We start from the raw sequence: 20385 nt of genomic DNA on the forward strand, positions 1-20385 counted from the left end.
TGCCACTTTGGAATCTTGTCTATACCATTGATCAAAGCACAGCTACCCCTTGGAAATGAAATATTTTCTTTGTACTGTCTAGAATGAGATACGTCCCTGTTACACGTATATATGAAAAAAAAAATATGTATATTTCATGTACATTCTGCTTTCTTTTGATTGCCCTCAGACATGTGTTCATTTTGATACAACTGAGTCCACCTATTTGAAATCTGACCTTAACTTTCTCAAGTACCATTTTATTTAAAAATTATTTATTTAATTATAAAAGTAACACAAACAGAACACATGGGGAAAAACTATATATAATACCAACATCTTAACACAACAGCTATAATCTTTTTCAAATATTCCCTTTTAATTTTTTATATGCATTTTATGTACTTGTAATCATAATTTATGAATACATTTTCAACTTCCTTTTAAAAACCAACAAAACAATACTAATTCTTTTAAAATTCATTTGAGAGGGACCTAGTCTCTAGAAGAGAATACACACACACACACACACACACACACACACACATACTTTTTGATGCTGGTGTAGGATTATAATAACTGATCACATCATCAAGGGCCTTAGAATTGCAGACTCCATTTGGACATCTGCAATAACCTCTAATTTAAATAATGTTTTTACTCTCCTGAAGGAAAAATGAATTTTGCAAAACAGGCAAGGGCTAGAAAGAGGAAAGGACACAGATAAGTCTTCTCCACTGGTTATGAGGTTGAGCCTGCTTAAGTCATGCTTGTCAACTAGGTTAAGGCAGGTTTCATGATCGATGTTTCTGTGGTTAACAATTTGGTGTCAACCTAGATAATATTTACCTTTCAAGGCTTAAATAACTTGCTATTTCATTCAGAGGTCAATATTTATTTCCCCTGATCTTTCCATGGAAATTAATGACCTCAGTAGTTGGAAACCCAAGTGTTTCTCTTCCTTTGGCTTACAGAGAGGCTCAGCATTAGAAACTTATTCATAAAATTGGCACACTTTATAAAGACACATTGGGAAGGCAGGGAATTTCTTATACCTACTTTTCACAAGTGTCCAACAAAAATTTCATTTTGGATTGGGCTGCCAGCCTGACTGGGTGAGAGGTGGCACTTAACATTTTTATGTCTTTATTTGGAGAATCAATGACAATGACTTCTTTGGCATATGGTAGATAGTGAGACATGCAGAGCTTTTGGAAATACTGCAGACTGGAATTGTACTTCGAATTGTGCCAGTGAAGATGAGGATTTTTGCTTGATTTTTAACTAAGGCTGACCTTTCGTCCCTGCCGCTGAAGGGACTGCTCTCCAATTCCCAGTCATCACTAAGGATGTGTAGAGGCACTGACGTCTTAATATCAAACAAGTGAGAATATTTGGGTATTACACAGAAATTTTTTGGACTTAATCACAACATGGTTCTTAAGATTATGGATAACAGAATCAACTCAGGGTGCTTTTAAACCTGAATTTAAACAACATTGTTGTCTTTTTGGATTTTAGCACCTTCTCGTTCATACTTATTATCTTTTATGGGAGGGGTGGTGGTGAGGAGTGTGATGATGGGAGAACGTCTTCCAGAAACTGAACCATGAGGAAGCTGCTGTCCTCTAGGGTCATATGGGCTGCTGTCAGAGACACCTCAGCCAGGAAACCTAACCTGAAGGTCGCCATTTTATTCTTAACACAGAGCCTGGCACACAGTTGGCGCTCAGTAGAGATGACCTGAGCTTCGGGTGCCCAACGACGTGCACATGGGCTGCAAGGAAGAAGTTGGAGACTCACTCGTTGAGCCCTAGGGACCAATGGTCCATAACTAAAGACACGATCTCCACAAAGCAATATTAAACGTTAACCTTGGCCGTCAGATCCCTTTAGTCCTAGTAACCCTTGGATTGCAGCGACGCCTTCGGGACCTGAGCCTCCCCGCCCTCCCCGCCCCCAACCTCCCAAACGCCGGGTCAATCCCACGAACTGGCGATGCCGAAGCCTGGCACCGGTGAAGTTATCAGTGAAGCGCGAACGGTCGACCTTCTCCCGTCACGTGCCCAGACGCAGGCTGCAGGACGCTTCCGGGGGGCGCGCCGCCGACGTGCGGGAGGGCGGGCGCTGGAACCCGCAGCAGCAGCGCGAGGCCGGAGCGCGGGCCGGGCCGGGCGGGGCGGAGAAAGGGCGGGGGCGGCGGCGAGGCCGGGAGCGTGCGCGCGCACCTCACACTCCGCCGCCCGGGGACGCCCACTCGCGAGTCGGGGCCGGAGGCAGGCCCTGAGCCATCCGCCCCACCCCCACACGCCGGCTCCCCTCAGGAGTGTGCCCAACGGGTGTCGGCAGTCGGCTGCTCCGCGCCCTTCCGGCCTAGGGAGCCACGGGACGAGGACCGGGCCGCAGCTCCGCACCGCGTGGACGCGCTGCCTCTCCCGCAGCCGCCGCCGCCGCCGCCACCACCAGAGCGAGCGGCTGCGAGCGACCGGAGGTTGCGCGGCGGAGGCCCCCCACGGCGGCCAGGGAGGAAGGAGACTCAGCTGACCTCTGCCCGCCCGAGGCGCGACTGCTCTCGCGAGCCCGGGGCCGCCGCCGCCCCCGGGCTGAGCGGGGAATGAGCAGGCGCCTGCCCCGGGTTCTCGGACAGGGGGGCCGCGGCTTTGCTTCTTCCCACGCCGCGGGGGCTCGGTCGCCGCGGCCGGGCGCCGCGAGGTCAGAGGCAGCCTCTCTCTGGGAGCCGACGCCGGGGTTAACTTAACCAGCCGCCGAGAGGGGAAGGAGGAGGAGCCGAGCGGGGGCGGCCGCCGCGCCTCCCCTCCCCCCGCACACGCCGGGGCTTCTCAGTGGCCGCCGAGGAGGAAGTTCCGCTCCCTGACAGACCCGAGCGGTAGCGACAGCGGCCGCGGCGGCCGCGGCTGGGAGGGGGCAGGTATTTTGGACGTGGATGCTCTTCGCGCCAACCGTCGAGGGAGCAGCGTCGGAGCTGTCGCCGGCCCCCGGAGCCCGGGGACAGCGTCGGGAGGCGCGGGCGTTCGAGCCCTCCTTCCTGCTTTTCGCCCAGCGCCGCTGCTTCGGCTTCCCGGCGAGGCGGGTGACCCTCCTCCCGGTTGACTGACTTCCGAGGAGCCCCTTGTTTTTCCACCAGTGAGGTTCAGAGACTCTGCAATCGAAGCATCGGAGGAGCGCAAGTGAACCTTCCACAACTCCTTGGATCACGTCAGGCTCCCTTTTGGGGCGGGACACCACGTTGGAGCATCTCCCGGAGGTTCAGGAATGGAAGAACCCACCTTGCATCCTCTGTGCGGTGTTGCTTGTCTGATCTACCCTTAGGAATGAAGAGGAGACTTGTAATCACCCGGTGAGGTACTGAGAGCCAGATGAGAAAGAAAATATCACAGGACTTAAACTAGGGATCGCGTTTAGGGGCCACACTCGTTTCTGCATGTAATTGGATGAGCGTGAAAGAGGTGCCCTGTTGAAAGGCACAGCAGTCCTTTAAGAGGAGGAAAATTGAGTTTCCCCATTTTTGCCAGGATTCTGAAGACTGTTCAATGTATCGTACATTTGATGTAAGATGAGAACTTTATAAAATATTCTGCCCAAGAGCGTAAACGATGACTACCCCAGCGCTGCTACCCCTCTCTGGACGAAGGATACCACCTCTGAACCTGGGGCCGCCTTCCTTCCCGCATCACAGGGCTACCTTGAGACTTTCTGAGAAGTTTATCCTCCTCCTTATTCTAAGTGCCTTCATCACCCTGTGTTTTGGGGCATTCTTCTTCCTTCCAGACTCCTCAAAACACAAACGTTTTGATCTGGGTTTGGAAGATGTGTTAATTCCTCATGTAGATGCCGGCAAAGGGGCTAAAAACCCTGGAGTCTTCCTGATCCATGGACCAGATGAACATAGACACAGGTTTGTTTATTTCAGAAGTTCTGGTATTAACATTTGGCAGAGCAAGGTATGGTTTATTGCATCAAATCTGTCATTTTTTGGCAGTAAAATGTAACTTTCCCTGAGTCGTGAGAGTTGTACTTTTTCACAGCTAGTTAGATAGAATCATAAACTGGAAGGACACCTAGAGCCCCATCCAAAGTCCAGCTCCTTCTTATTATGTAGGAGGAATGTTTGTGCTCAGGGGTGTTGTGTCTGATGTGAACAATTGAGGATGGAGGTATGAAGACTTAACCTGAAGAAATAGTGACATATGCTGCGCCTTCATTTATTAAGAATGTGTTGCATTCAATCATTGTGCCCCCCTGTGAAATAGATCCATGGAATCCTGACATCTCCTCTGGGTTCTCTCCCAAAGGGCTCTCATCTCTGGCAGGTAGTTAAAGCTCAGTAGTGAATCTTAGCTTTTTAGGAAGACAAACACAGGCACAATAGATGTGTTTTGGTGCTCTGTGTGGAATCAGTTAAGTTAAAGAGATCACTGAATCTTAAGTCACTCACTTTGTGACGCTTGTAGACAAGGTTTGGTTATGTTTTACAATTTAATTTTGCTCTTTTCTTTTTTTTCCCTAAATGTGAAAGATGGAGTGTATCAAATAACTCTTAGAATTTGCTTGATTAAGTGGTTCACAGTCTTTAAAATCAGTAAATCCGAAGTGAGCTCTTGGGAGAATATGGGCAAATTAGGATAAAATGGGAGCTCTAGTTACAGTCTCTTTAAATCATGTATGCAATTTGTATCAAAAGAATCTGGGGGAAAGTAGTTTGCTTTCTTCAACCCTACAGTTTTTTGTTTTTTTTTTTCACCTGCTAAACCTTTCCCCTTTTTTTCTCTATGTCTTAAAATAATTTTTGAGTATGTAAAAAAAATCATATGTTTTAGTTCTGTTCTCAACTGATGTTAGTTTTAACTTTTCATCATGCACGAGGTTTTTGAAAAAGCTTGTGTTCAAATGTTATCCTAAGTTAAATACTTTAGAAAAATGCACTGTTGTAATGAGAGCTGTTTTTTCCATTTTCTCAATCTAGTTAATTTGTTCTTTGCTTGCTGTTTCTTTGACTTTGGGCTGAACCTTACGGAGTAATTACTTCTAAAATTGTTTCATATCATTCGTCTGTAACCAAATTAATTTGAAATTTTTGCCATCATTTTCAACTTCTGTACTCTTTTCATTTGTTTCTTTTATTTTGCCCTTTGCTCTTGGTGACGTCAAGAAAAATCTGATATAATCTGTGAAATACGTTGCTGAAAAATTAACGCTGAAAGTACTGTTTTCCTTGAAAACCTTATTTCCCATGTTATTTATAAGTATTTTTTAAAAAAAAAAGATGCTAAGACTGACTTCAGAGCTCTTTGAAGCCATGAATTAACTTTATTTAACTTTTATAAGTTGTCTGTCATATACTTAACAATTTACTTTATACTTTGTGTGGTCTAAAGGTTAAAAAATATGGCACTTTCTAGTTTAAAAACACTCACATAGAAAACTTCTTCGTTAAGTGGAATTTAAATTTCAAATTTGAATGAAAATACAGATATGTCCATGTTTTTCACATTTAAAAAAATCTGCTTAAATCTCTTAAAACAAGAATTCTAAAATTTATATAGCCCTTGAATACATATGCTTCTGTTTTGCTGTACGAGACTGTTGGATACTGTTGGATCCCTGAGTTTGGAGTGAGAGATTGGTTATTGAGTTCTCTTAATAAGGGATGGTGAGTGAGCCAAATTCTGGGTTTTGGGTAGTAAGAGTCTGGATAACAAGTGGTACATGTGAGAACTTATTCAAATCTGTTTGGTTCCTGAGTTTTGGAAGGCAAGAATTCGAATAGAGTTGAGGTATTGAGGGATCCCTGTATTAACTTTGTGTATATTTTACGTGGTTATGTCAGTTTATTTATTTTTAACATCTTCATTGGAGTATAATTGTTTTACAATGGTGTGTTAGTTTCTGCTGTATAACAAAGCGAATCAGCTGTACATATACATAGAACCCCATATCTCCTCCCTCTTGCATCTCCCTCCCTGCCTGCCTATCCCACCCCTCTAGGTGGACACGAAGCACCAAGCTGATCTACCTGTGCTATGCAGCTGCTTCCCACTAGCTATCTATTTTACATTTGGTAGTGTATATATGTCCATGCCACTCTCTCACTTCGTCCCAGCTTACCCTTCCCCCTCCCGTGTCCTCTAGTCCATTCTCTTTTGTCTGTGTCTTTATTCCTGTCCTGCCCCTAGGTTCTTCAGAACCTTTTTTTTTTTTTTTTTTAGATGCCATATATATGTGTTAGCATACAGTATTTGTTTTTCTCTTTCTGACTCACTTCACTCTGTATGACAGTCTCTAGGTCCATCCATCTCACTACAGATAACTCAGCTTTGTTTCTTTTTATGGCTGAGTAATATCGATGGACACTTAGGTTGCTTCCATGTCCTGGCTATTGTAAATAGAGCTGCAGTGAACACTGTGGTACGTGACTCTTTTTGAATTATGGTTTTCTCAGGGTATATGCCCAGTAGTGGGATTGCTGGGTCGTATGGTAGTTCTATTTTTAGTTTTTTAAGGAACCTCCATACTGTTTTCCATAGTGGCTATATCAATTTGCATTCCCACCAACAGTGCAAGAGGGTTCCCTTTTCTCCACATCATCTCCAGCATTTACTGTTTGTAGATTTTATGATGATGGCCATTCTGACCAGTGTGATGTGATAACCTTATTGTAGTTTTGATTTGCATTTCTCTAATGATTAGTGATGTTGAACATCCTTTCATGTGTTTGTTGGCAATCTGTATATCTTCTTTGGAGAAATGTCTATTTAGGTCTTCTGCCCATTTTTGGATTGGGTTGTTTGTTTTTTTGATATTGAGCTGCATGAGCTGCTTGTATATTTTGGAGATTAATCCTTTGTCAGTTGCTTCATTTGCGAATATTTTCTCCCATTCTGAGGGTTGTCTTTTCATCTTGTTTATGGTTTCCTTTGCTGTGCAAAAGCTTTGAAGTTTCATTAGGTCCCATTTGTTTATTTTTGTTTTTATTTCCGTTTCTCCAGGAGGTGGGTCAAAAAGGATCTTGCTGTGATTTATGTCAGTGTTCTGCCTATGTTTTCCTCTAAGAGTTTTATAGTGTATGGGCTTACATTTAGGTCATTAATCCATTTTGAGTTTATTTTTATGTATGGTGTTCGGGAGTGTTCTAACTTCATTCTTTTACATGTAGCTGTCCAGTTTTCCCAGCACCACTTATTGAAGAAGCTGTCTTTTCTCCATTGTATATTCTTGCCTCGTTTATCAAAGATAAGGTGACCACAGGTGCATGGGTTTATCTCTGGGCCTTCTATCCTGTTCCATTGATCTATATTTCTATTTTTGTGCCAGGACCATACTGTCTTGATTACTGTAGCTTTGTAGTACAGTTTGAAGTCGGGGAGCCTGATTCCACCAGCTCCGTTTTACTTTCTCAAGATTGCTTTGGTTATTCGGGGTCTTTTGTGTTTCCATACAAATTGTAAAATTTTTCATTCTAGTTCTGTGAAAAATGCCATTGGTAGTTTGATAGGGATTGCATTGAATGTGTAGATTGCTTTGGGTAGTATAGTCATTTTCACAATGTTGATTCTTCTAATCCAATAACATGGTATGTCTCTCTCTCTGTTTGTATCATCTTTAATTTCTTTCATCAGTGTCTTATAGTTTTCTGCATACAGGTCTTTTGTCTCCTGAGGTAGGTTTATTCCTAGGTATTTTATTCTTTTTGTTGCAGTGATAAATGGGAGTATTTCCTTAATTTCTCTTTCAGATTTTTCATCATTAGTGTATAGGAATGCAAGAGATTTCTGTGCATTAATTTTGTATCCTGCTACATTACCAGATTCATTGATTAGCTCTAGTAGTTTTCTGGTAGCATCTTTAAGATTCTCTACGTATGGTATCATGTCATTTGCAAACAGTGACAGTTTTACTTCTTCTTTTCCAATTTGGACTCCTTTTATATGTTTTTCTTCTCTGATTGCTGTGGCTAAAACTTCCAAGATTGTGTTGAATAATAGTGGTGAGCATGGGCAACCTTGTCTTGTTCCTGATCTTAGTGGAAATGGTTTCAGTTTTTCACCATTGAGAATGATGTTGGCTGTGGGTTTGTCATATATGGCTTTTATTATTGTTGAGGAAAGTTCCCTCTATGCCTACTTTCTGGAGGGTTTTTATCATAAATGGGTGTTGAATTTTGTCAGAAGCTTTTCCTGCATTTATTGAGATGATCATATGGTTTTTCTTCTTCAGTTTGTTAATATGGTTTATCACATTGATTGTTTTGTGTATATTGAAGAATCCTTGCATTCCTGGGATAAACCCCACTTGATCATGGTGTATGGTCCTTTTAATGTGCTGTTGTATTCTATTTGCTAGTATTTTGCTGAGGATTTTTGCATCTATGTTCATCAGTGATATTGGCCTGTAGTTTTTTCTTTTTTGGTGACATCTTAGTCTGATTTTGGTATCAGGGTGAGGGTGGCCTCGTAGAATGAGTTTGGGAGTGTTCCTCCCTCTGCTATTTTGGAAGAGTTTGAGAAGGATGGGTGTTAGCTCTTCTCTAAATGTTTGATAGAGTTTGCCTGTGAATCCATCTGGTCCTGGGCTTTTGTTTGTTGGAAAATTTTTTTTTTCATGTCAAACAAGCTTTTATTTTCAATGTGAACAATACTGTCAAATTTATCTGTAAAGGTAAGAGTAAAGTCAGATGTCAGTTAACATCATTTTGGGATGTTGAACTTTGAAACAATTTGTGTTGTGGGCTAATGAAGACTAGAATATCCATGAAGAACAAATTCTTCTTTTCTTTTGATGTCCACTTCTTTTCATGCCTTCCAACTGTGTTCTCCAGAGCTGCCCTCTGCTGAGACCATATCCAATTTGGATCCTTCTTCTGGTTTTTCATTTCCATCCTCTTTCTCTTCATCAGCATTTTCATAATGATATTCACTCTCTTCTTCAGTGTCGAATGATACGGACTTTGGCATCACAAGGTGGTGGGAAACATTTCTCGATTTAAAATCAGAAGCAGAATGTAGTTCTCTGCCCTCAGGAGGATCAATCAAAGAAGTCCAGAATGACGTCAGGAACGTCAGACGAGGAGAGGTTAGAAGTCAAAGTGGAATTTCCAGCTGGGATTGGGGTTGTCGCCCTCCAAAGGCCGGGTCGTGATGAGCAGCAGGAGCACAGCGGCCTGCCACATGTCGGGATGCCATGGCTCCGACCGTCGGAGAACCCTGGAGACCGCTGCGGACCGGGAGGAAGAGAGACGGGGGGGTGGTGGGCGCGGGATAACCAAGAGGAGCCGGGTGAGGAGTTCGTGCTTCTGCAAAGAGCCGCCTGTAAGGTGAGAACATCGAGGCCAAGGGGAGCGGGGAGGGTGGGGGTCGACCAGCGGCCGTGAGCCAGGGAGCAGCAAGAAGAGCAGCAGCCCAGAAGCTTCCTGTTGGAAGATTTTTAATCACAGTTTCAATTGCAGTGCTTGTGATTGGTCTGTTTATATTTTCTATTTCTTCCTGGTTCAGTCTCAGAAGGTTGTGCTTTTCTAAGAATTTGTCCATTTCTTCCCGGTTGTCCATTTTATTGGCATATAGTTGCTTGCAGTAATCTCTCATGATCCTTTGTATTTCTGAGGTGTCAGTTGTTACTTCTCCTTTTTCATTTCTAATTTTATCGATTTGAGTCTTCTCCCTTTTTTTCTTGATGATTCTGGCTAATGGTTTATAAAGTTTGTTTATCTTCTCAATGAACCAGCTTTTAGTTTTATTGATCTTTGCTGTTATTGTCTTCATTTCTTTTTCATTTATTTCTGATCTGATCTTTATGATTTCTTTCCTTCTGCTAACTTTGAGTTTTTTTGTTTTTCTTTCTCTAATTGCTTTAGGTGTAAGGTGAGGTTATTTGAGATGTTTTTTGTTTCTTGAGGTAGGATTGTATTGCTATAAACTTCCCTCTTAGAACTGCTTTTGCTTCATGCCATAGGTTTTGGGTCATCGTGTTTTCATTGTCATTTGTTTCTAGGTATTTTTTGATTTTCTCTTAGATTTCTTTGGTGATCTCTTGGTTGTTTAGTAGTGTATTGTTTAACCTCCCTGTGTTTGTATTTTTTACAGATTTTTTCTTGTAATTGATATCTAGTGTCATAGGACTGTGGTCAGAAAAGATACTTGATACAATTTCAATTTTCTTAAATTTACCGAGGCTTGATTTGTGACCCAAGGTATGATCTATCCTGGGGAATGTTCCATGAGCCCTGGAGAAGAAAGTGTATTCTGTTGTTTTTGGCTGGAATGTCCTATAAATATCAATTACTTCCATTTTGTTTAATGTATCATTTAAAGCTTGTGTTTCCTTACTTATTTTCATTTAGGATGATCTTCCCATTGGTGAAAGTGGGGTGTTAAAGTCCCCTACTATGATTGTGTTACTGTTGATTTCCCCTTTTATGGCTGTTAGCATTTGCCTTATGTATTGAGGTGCTCCTATATTGGGTGCATAAATATTTACAGTTGTTATATCTTCTTCTTGGATTGATCCTTTGATCATTATGTAGTGTCGTTTTTTGTCTCTTGTAATTGTTTTTATTTTAAAGCCTATTTTGTCTGATACGAGAATTGCTACGCCAGCTTTCTTTTGATTTCCGTTTGCATGGAATATCTTTTTCCATCCCCTCACTTTCAGTCTGTATGTGTCCCTAGGTCTGAAGCGGGTCTCTTGTAGACAGCATATATATACGGGTCTTATTTTTGTATCCATTCAGCCAGTCTATGTATTTTGGTGGGAGCATTTAATCCATTTACATTTAAGGTAGTTGTCGATATGTATGTTCCTATTACCATTTTCTTAATTGGTTTGGGTTTGTTATTGTTATCTTTTCCTCCTCTTGTGTTTCCTGCCTAGAGAAATTCCTTTAGCATTTGTTGTAAAGCTGGTTTGGTGGTGCTGAATTCTCTTAGCTTTTGCTTGTCTGTAAAGGTTTTAAGTTCTCCATCGAATCTGAACGAGATCCTTGCTGGGTAGAGTAATCTTGGTTGTAGGTTTTTCCCTTTCATCCCTTTAAATATGTCCTGCCACTCCCTTCTGGCTTGCAGAGTTTCTGCTGAAAGATCAGCTGTTAACCTTATGGGGATTCCCTTGTATGTTATTTGTTGCTTTTCCCTTGCTGCTTTTAATATTTTTTCTTTGAATTTAGTTTTTGATAGTTTGATTAATATGTGTCTTGGCATGTTTCTCCTTGGATTTATCCTGTATGGGACTCTCTGCACTTTCTGGACTTGATTGACTATTTCCTTTCCCATTTTAGGGAAGTTTTCAACTATAATCTTTTCAAATATTTTCTCAGTTCTTTTCTTTTTCTCTTCTTTTTCTGGGACCCTATAATTTGAATGTTGGTGCGTGTAATGTTGTCCCAGAGGTCTCTGAGACTGTCCTTCATTCTTTTCATTCTTTTTTCTTTATTCTGCTGTGCGGTAGTTATTTCTACTCTTTTATCTTCCAGATCACTTATCCTTTCTTCTGCCTCAGTTATTCTCGATTGATTTCTTCTAGAGAATTTTTAGTTTCATTTATTGTGTTGTTCATCATTGTTTGTTTGCTCTTTAGTTCTTCTAGGTCCTTGTTAAACGTTTCTTGTATTTTCTCCGTTCTATTTCCAAGATTTTGGATCATCTTTACTATCATTACTCTGAATTCTTTTTCAGGTAGACTGCGTATTTCTTCTTCATTTCTTTGGTCTGGTGGGTTTTTACCTTGCTCTTTTCATCCGCTGCATATTTCTGTGTCTTTTCATTTTGCTTAACTTACTGTGTTTGGGGTCTCCTTTTTGCAGGCAGCAGGTTCGTAGTTCCTGTTGTTTTTGCTGTCTGCCCCTAGTGGGTAAGGTTCGTTCAGTGGGTTGTGTAGGCTTCCTGGTGGAGGGGACTGGTGCCTGTTTTCTGGTGGATGAGGCTGGATCTTGTCTTTGTGGTGGGCAGGACCACGTCCAGTGCTGTGTTTTTGGGTGTCTGTGAACTTATTACGATTTTAGGCAGCATCTATGCTAATGGGTGGGGTTGTGTTCCTGCCTTGCTAACTGTTTGGCATAGGGGGTCCAGCACGGTAGCTTGCTGGTCGTTGAGTAGACCTGGGTCAGCCAGAGGCTGGCGTGACGTTGCAACAGCCTGAGGCGTGCTGTGTGTTCTCTAGGGAAGTTGTCCCTGCATCACGGAACCCTGGCAGTGGCGGGCTGCACAGGCTCCCGGGAGGGGAGGTGGGGATAGTGACCTGTGCCTGCACACAGGCTTCTTGGTGGCTGCAGCAGCAGCGTTAACGTTTCATGCTTGTCTCTGGTGTCCGTGCTGATAGTTGTGGCTCACGCCTGTCTCTGGAGCTCATTTAGGCGGTGCTCTGAATCCCCTCTCCTCGCGCATCCCAAAACAATGGTCTCTTGCCTCTTAGGCAGGTCCAGACTTTTTCCCGGACTCTGTCCAAGCTAGCTGTGGTGCACTAGCCCCCTTCAGGCTGTGTTCATGCAGCCAACCCCAGTCCTCTCCCTGGGATCTGACCTCCGAATCACGAGCCTCAGCTCCCAGCCCCCACCCGTCCCGGCGGGTGAGCAGACAAGCCTCTCAGCTTGGTGAGCCCTGGTCTGCACCGATCCTCTGTGCGGGAATCTCTCCTCTTTGCCCTCCGCACCCCTGTTGCTGCGCTCTGCTCCATGGCTCCAAAGCTTCCCCCCCGCCCACCTCCCGTCTTTGCTAGTGAAGGGGCTTCCTAGTTTGTGGAAACTTTTTCTCCTTCACAGCTGCCTCCCAGAGGTGCAGGTCCCTATTCTTTTGCCTCTGTTTTTTTTTTTTCTTTTGTCCTACCCAGGTACGTGGGGGAGTTTCTTGCCTTTTGGGAAGTCTGAGGTCTTCTGCCAGCGTTCAGTAGGTGTTCTATAGGAGTTGTTCCACATGTAGATGTATTTTTGATATATTTGTGGGGAGGAAGGTGATCTTCAAGTCTTACTTCTCAGCCGTCTTGAAGGTCCCCCCCTCAGTTTATTTTTATATCGATTGTCACCGTATCTGAAAACACAGTCTGTAGTTATAAGAATTCTTCTAATTTGATCAATGAAATACATTTCAAATTAGAGATCATTCCAATAATAAGACTACAATGTAAAATATAAAACATTAATATATAAACATTAACATATTTAAAAATAATTCGGAAAGATAGCATTTTAACATATAGTTGGTACTAAGATCATGCTTATTTTGTATGTGGGTCAAAGAACCATCTTTCTTAATTTGGAAAATACAAAGTGATGATTTACCTTAATTTTATATGTGTGGAGAGGAGTGCAGGATAGAGGGATGAGGAACCTTACTTTAATGGAGAAGTAATGAAAAATAAATGATGGCCGTTATTTCCTACTCACAGTATTTAACAGATACTTGTTGAATTGTCTTTTCTTAATTAGTGTAGTTAGGTGCTTAAGCTCTGGAGTCAGACTGCGTGGATTCGTACCCTAGTTTGTCACTGATTAGATGTGTGATTTTGAGCAAATTTTTAAACTCTATGCGTAAGTTACTTTCTCTGGATGATAGTGGCATCACTTTATAGATTGTTATATTGAATGAGATAGTACACGTGAAGTACTCAACATAGTTCTTAGCATTTAGTAAATGCTCAATAAATACTAGTTATTATTATCATTATAGTTTTAATTGAATATTTTAATTCTGAGTCTACTTACCTTAAAATATTGTACATGTTCCTGAAAAGTTGGGTAGAGATTAATTAATATTTTAAAAGTATACCAGACCCTTATTGTTTAAAGGAATGTTTTATAACCAAACTATTCAGCAACAAATGTGTATTGCATGTCTGCTGTGTATCGGGCCCGACTTTTACGGAGCTTCCCATCTTGGGGGAGGGGTGGGAGGGGATGACAGGTATTAAATAAATTTATTTTTTAGGTGTGATGACTGTTATGAAGGTGTACTCAGTGTTATCAGAGCATATAATGGTGTGTTTTAGCCTGTGGAGTGGGGGTCACGGGGACAGGCAGATGAGAGTAGGGAAGGCTTCTTGAGGAAACAACTGCTGAGAAGCTTACAAGTAGGAGATTGCTAGGTCAGGTAGAGTTGTGGGAAAAAAAGTGGTCAAAGCAGAGGACACAACATATGTGAGAGCCCTAAGTAGTACTGTTGTTGAACCCAAGTTATGTGCCTGATGCTCAGTGAGGCCGAAGAAACCAAAACGTCAGAGTTTGGAGTGGAGAAAGGTTTATTGCAAGGGCCAACCAAGCAAGGAGAATAGTGACTCATGCTCAAAAGACCCGAACACCCAAAAATTTTGGGGGAAGAGTTTTTATAGGCAAAATTTCAGGGGAGAGCTGCAGGGTCTGTGACCTACTTCTGATTGGTTGGTGGTGAGGTAACAGGGTGGTATTCTAGGAATTTGAATCAGCAGCCTTCTGGTTCCAACCAGTCGGAGATCCACATGCTTGTGCTCAGCCTGAAAATACCACCCTCCACCTGGATGGGGGCCCTAGTTCCTGTAGAAGAACTCAGAGATATGTATGAGATTGTTATGCACAGCCCTGAGGAAGAACCAGGCCCCTGCCCCATCACTGCACTATTGTTTCTTTCTGCTGTTCCCTCACTCCCCTAGTTAGTAACTGAATCTGCCCTGTGGAACTTAGGAAAGGTCTTGGAGGTGGAAAGCCTTTTTCCTACAAACAGGAAACCGGAAGCAGAAAGGGTTTTGTGCCCTGGAGGTCCCCATGGGGTCCTTCTGGGTTTGAGTATCATTGAGGATCTGAGAAATATTCAGATGCAGTATGGCTGGTGTAGAGATTACTGGTGTGCGGCTAGGTGAAGAGACTAGATGACAGGTCAGATTTGGCCTCCTTATTGTTTGGAAAGTTTGAATGAGTTGCCAGCATTGACGTATCAGGAAAATTTCACACAAAAGTCTGGATTTCTGGCTTCTCTTGAAAAATGAGAGGATATAACAACATCCAAGTCTGCATTTTCAGATGGCAACACTCAGCTGGATCCAGGCAGCTGCTACTCCCTCTAGTGGGGCATGGACTCTTCATTTTATGCCACTCAATTAAGTTGCCCGATAAGTAAATTTAATGAATCAATATTTAACCTGGTTGTTGTTGAGTTTGGAATCCCTAGGCAGGATCCTGGAGAGTTTTTAGTCAGGTATTTTGATCTTTATCTTAAGGACTATGGGAAGTCATTGAAGAGTTTTCATTAAAGCAAGGGAATGTCAATCATTTAATATTTTTAAAAAATTTAAATAATTACTTTGGTTGCAGTGTAAACAGTGGATTGGAGAGCAACAGGAGAAAATGTAGTGAAATCAGTTAGGAGAGCCTAGGTCACAGAGGATATTGGCTTAGACCACAGTGATGAAAGTGGAGAAGGAGAGAAATTAGTGGAGAAACGTAGTTGATTCAAGAGATGTTAAACTGTTAAGTTTCACAGAAGTTGGTGGTTGATTGAATATGGGGGCTAAGGTAGGAGGATGAGGTAGTCCAGGATAACTCCCAGTTTCTGGCTGACATGGTTATGGATTACTAAGAAATATACACTGTATTTTTTAAAAAAATATTTGTTTTATTTATTTATTTTCCTTATTTTTTTTGGCTGTATTGGGTCTTAGTTGCGGCACACGGGATCTTTTTGTTATGGCTCACGATCTGCTCGGGTTTCTCTCTAGTTGTGGCATGTGGGTTTTCTCTCTCTAGTTGTGATGCGCAGGCTCCAGAGTGTGGGCTCTGTAGTTTGGGGCACGTGGGCTGTCTCACTGAGGCACGTGAACTCAACAGTTGTGGCACACAGGCTTAGTTGCCCCATGGCATGTGGGATCTTAGTTCCCCAACCAGGGCTCGAACCCATGTCCCCTGCATTGGCAGGCAGATTCTTTACCACTGGACCATCAGGAAAGTCCCAGAAATATCTGCTATATTTAACTAATACTTTAATTTATGTAATTGTTACTACATAAATTTAAGATAAAGTATTTTCATGAGAAAACCTATATGTTCCCTTCTGTTAAGTGGTTCATAAATAATCCAGAGGTTTCAAACAATATATATCTTCCAGATGATGACATAAAATGTATAGTTTGATGTTCATGACAGTCAAGTTTAGCATCTGTGATTCTGAAGTAACCAAAACAGGTATTGGTTATAGTATACATGAATACTGTTATAAATATACAATGATACACATAAAGTATCATGTTCATAATTTGTGTAAATAATAGACTTATCTAATAAGAATTTTACTTCTTTTTTTTCCTGAAACAGGCCTGATAGTAACCCTTTATTCACAATAGTTTTATACATATGTATGTAAAATACATACATACAGTATATTGTCAGTGTGTTATTTACATTTTCCTATTTGTGTGCCTACATTTGGTTTTCATTTATTACATTCATTTTATTGAAACCTTTCTAATTTGTAAAATGTAACTATTATACAAAAATATATAAAAGAATAATCCACACTATAATAGATAGTTTTTATATATAAATACTCATGCAACCACCTCCCAGATTGAGAAAACAAACATTGTCAGCACCCCAAAAGCCTCCAGATCATCACTTCCCAAACCAACCCTCCTCAGTATTTCCTGGCCCCATTCGTGTGTTTGACTTTTATGGTAATTACAGCCGTGTGTTTCCCTACGGTTTTACCACTAGGTAAACATCACTAAACAATATAGTTAAGATTTTCCTGTTTTAACCTTTACATAAGTATGTAAATAATGTATGTACTGTGTCTTGCCTTTTTTTTGTGAAGGGGCTCAATATTATCTTGCTAAGATTCCATCATGTTGAAGTATGTGGTGGTAGTTTATTTTCATCACTATGTAGCATTCTGTTATATGAAAATATTACAGTTTACTTAATTCGGTCTCTTATTAATGGCCATTTGTGTTATTTTAAGTTGAGGATGATATAAACAATGTTTCTTTTATAATAAGAATTTCATTAATTTTCACTTTTGAAATTGACATTTGTTTTATATATTGGCATTATATAAATGGGCTTTGTGGTTTTGTTTTGTTTTTAAAATATTTAGTTGAACTGCCAGTAAGTTTCATCCTCCAGTCAGGATTTTGCAAGTATGAATTGAATGCTTGAGGGTCGGGTGTATGTTAACTTCTGATAGTTTCCTCAGACGTAAAGAGCATAGGCTTTGGAGTTAGAAGGACTTAAAGTTGCATCTTCGTTCTACTAACTAGCTGTGTGACATTGTACTAGACATAATCACTCTAAACCTGTACTGGACATACGGTAGTCACTAATGTCATGTGGCTTTTGAACTTGACACCAGATTGTACCGTGCTTTGGTGAGAGTTTCTCAAGTTTTTCATGTCATGATTTGTATTTTTTGCTTGATTCATTTTTGCTTTCTGTTGCAAGAGTAGAGATTTTATATCTCACTATTGTGATTTTAGCTTTCTTATCATCTTTCCTCATTTCATCTCTCTTCCATGCCTCCCCCACCCCCACCCCACCCTCATCCTGTTCTTTACTTAGGGCTTACTGCTCCTGTTTTAGGGAGGTCACACATTTTATCCTCTAAGTCTGCTGGGCTTTCCTTTGTTATATATTTCCCCTAATTGGCTCGTGGTTATTTTTCCTACTTCCCTTTACTCAGATGTGAATAACGTAAGATCAGTTTATACTTGACATTAATCAGTAATCTGTGGTGTAGATGTCTTTGTTGCTTTTTTTTGGATCTACTTGCATATTGAGTGAATACCTTTTTCAACTCCATAGTTGGAGGGCAAATTGATTTGTATAGCTCTCAGTCTGTTCTCCTCTGTTCTAATATCTTTAGTCGTCTCAACTGTGGCGCTAGAGTAGATTTCACAATTCCGAGTACAATTGGCATCATGGACAACTACTGAGATTCTTCTTGTTCTGCCTCTTACCACCTAGAATACAGTTTTTCATTCTACTTCCCCCATCCTCCAAGAGTTGTTCTCTGACATAGCCTAGCTAGTTAAATAATAAGGAAAGAATTGGGAAGAGACTGTGGGGAAAGGAAAGTTGAACAGTGCTCTGACTACATAAAGGTTTCTGTCCCATTTTATCATTGTGTCTCTGAGATAAGTTACAATTGGGGTTGTGTGGTAGTTTGGATATTTTTTGTTTCATGAGTAAGATATGGTTATAAGTTATTGAAGAATTCTTCCAGATTCTGACATGATGGCTCTTATTTCTTTGATAGTCTGAGTTTTTATTATTTTCTGCATCTTTCATAAGTATTAATAGTAATTTGGAAGAAGCTGTGTTTTGGGTCTGCTCACCAGATGACATTTTGTATACCCTTATTTAAAGTCTAATTTTGATCCTAAGGGAAGTGATAGTGACTTTGCTTTTATTAGTTCAGCATTATAAAATCACTGTTATAAAATCAGTATGTTTTCCATTCTTTTCAGAAATGAATAAAGTATTAGTATGGTATGGTTAAATTGCAGAATGCCAAGGTATGTCCTGGATTTCATGTTGGTCAGGAAGTGTTGGAAATTGCAGGAGATGACATACTATTCAGTGCCCCAGAAGTTGAATGCTAATAGGTAAACATTATTTATTGGATGAAGTTAAATATTTTAAGGAAATAAAATTTGTTCAAACATATTGATACTTTATTTGCTTTAAAGCTATAATAGCCTTTCCAAAATTTCTCTTGGGTTTCATAACAAGTGTTTTAGGGCTATGAAATGTTTATTTTTATTTATTAATATTTGTTTTGATTTTTCTTCTTATTAAAGTATCAAACGTACAATCTCAGAATATTCCTTCTATATTATTAACATAGACTTATGTAGATTATGTAGCCTCTATAATATGTAGTCTAAGATTAGGTTTTATTTTTTATCATCATTTAGTATTATAAATCTGTGCTTGAATTACCTTGATTTGCTTTTAATCTTATTTCATAATAGTGTTCTTTGATCTACAGCAGTCTTGTTAATATTAATTTACCCATTAACAGCTGAGATTGCCCATATCCACAGATAGATTTATTCCCTTACTTTCCCTGCCTTTAATCTTTTTCCCATATACTTTTATCTTTCTCATGTATTGTCTGTGACTGCATATTTATGATTATCTGCTTACTTATCTGTTGTCCCCAGTAGAACATGGGCTCCTTGAGGACAAATGACTGTTCTTTTAATTATTTTTGTATTTCCAATGCTTGAGGTACATTTGACCCTTAATGAAAGTATATATCTTTTTATTTTAAATTGAAGTATAGTTGATTTATAGTGTTGTGTTAGTTTCTGGTATACAGCAAAGTGATTCAGTTATATATACACATGTTTTTCTTCATCTTCTTTTCTGTTGTGGTTTATTACAGGATATTGAATATAGGTCCCTGTGTTATACAGTAGGACTGTGTTGCTTATCTATTTTACATATAGTAGTTTGTATCTGCTAATCCCAAACTCCTTATTTATCCCTCCCTCACCCCCTTTCCACTTTGGTAACCATGTTTATTTTTTATGTCTGTGAGTCTGTTTGTGTTTTGTAAATAAGTTCATTTGTGTTGTATTTTAGATTCCACATATAAGTGGTATCATATGATATTTGTCTTTCTCTTTCTGACTTTACTTAGTATGATAATCTCTAGGTCCATCCATTTTGCTGCAAATGGCATTATTTCACTATTTTTATGGTTGAGTAATACTCCATTGTGTAAATATACCACACCTTCTTTATCCATTCATTTTGTTTGTTTGTTTATTTATTTTTATTTTTGGCTGTGTTGGGTCTTCATTTCTGTGTGAGGGCTTTCTTTAGTTGCGGCAAGCGGGGGCCACTCTTCATCACGGTGTGCGGGCCTCTCACTGTTGCGGCCTCTCTTGTTGCGGGGCACAGGCTCCAGACGTGCAGGCTCAGTAGTTGTGGCTCATGGGCCTAGTTGCTCTGCGGCATGTGGGATCTTCCCAGACCAGGGCTCGAACCCGTGTCCCCTGCACTGGCAGGCAGATTCTCAACCACTGCGCCACCAGGGAAGCCCCATTCATTTTTTGATGGACATTTAGGTTGTTTCCATGTCTTGGCTATTGTAAATAGTGCTGCCATGAGCATGGGGGTGCATGTATCTTTTCAAATTAGAGTTTTGTCCGGTTCTATTGCCAGGATTGGGATTGGTGAATCATATGGCAGCTCTGTTTTTTTAAGCTCTATTTTTTAAGGAACCTCCATACTGTTTTTCATAGTGGCTGCACCAATTTATATTCCCACCAGCAGGGTAGGAGAGTTCCCTTTTCTCCACACCCTCTCCAGCCTTTGTTATTTGTAGACCTTTTTTAATGGTGGCCATTCTGACCAGTATGAGGTGGTACCTCATTGTAGTTTTGATTTACATTTCTCTAATAATTAGTGATATTGAGCATTTTTCATACGCC

The 20385-nt window shown here is 40.8% G+C and overlaps 1 protein-coding gene across 2 annotated transcripts in view; it reads left to right on the forward strand.

Moving 5' to 3' along the window:
* Positions 1 to 2191: 2191 nt before the first annotated feature.
* Positions 2192 to 20385, forward strand: part of MAN1A2 (mannosidase alpha class 1A member 2) — a 178369-nt gene continuing 160175 nt past the window's right edge. For both annotated transcript variants that reach the window (XM_068540587.1, XM_068540586.1), the window contains exon 1: positions 2192 to 3895. In XM_068540587.1, the coding sequence (XP_068396688.1) occupies positions 3594 to 3895 (302 nt within the window). In that variant the 5' untranslated portion in view covers positions 2192 to 3593. The remainder of the gene's footprint in view (positions 3896 to 20385) is intronic.

This window comes from Eschrichtius robustus, chromosome 3 (assembly GCF_028021215.1).
Source record: "Eschrichtius robustus isolate mEscRob2 chromosome 3, mEscRob2.pri, whole genome shotgun sequence".
Lineage (NCBI taxonomy): Eukaryota > Metazoa > Chordata > Mammalia > Artiodactyla > Eschrichtiidae > Eschrichtius > Eschrichtius robustus.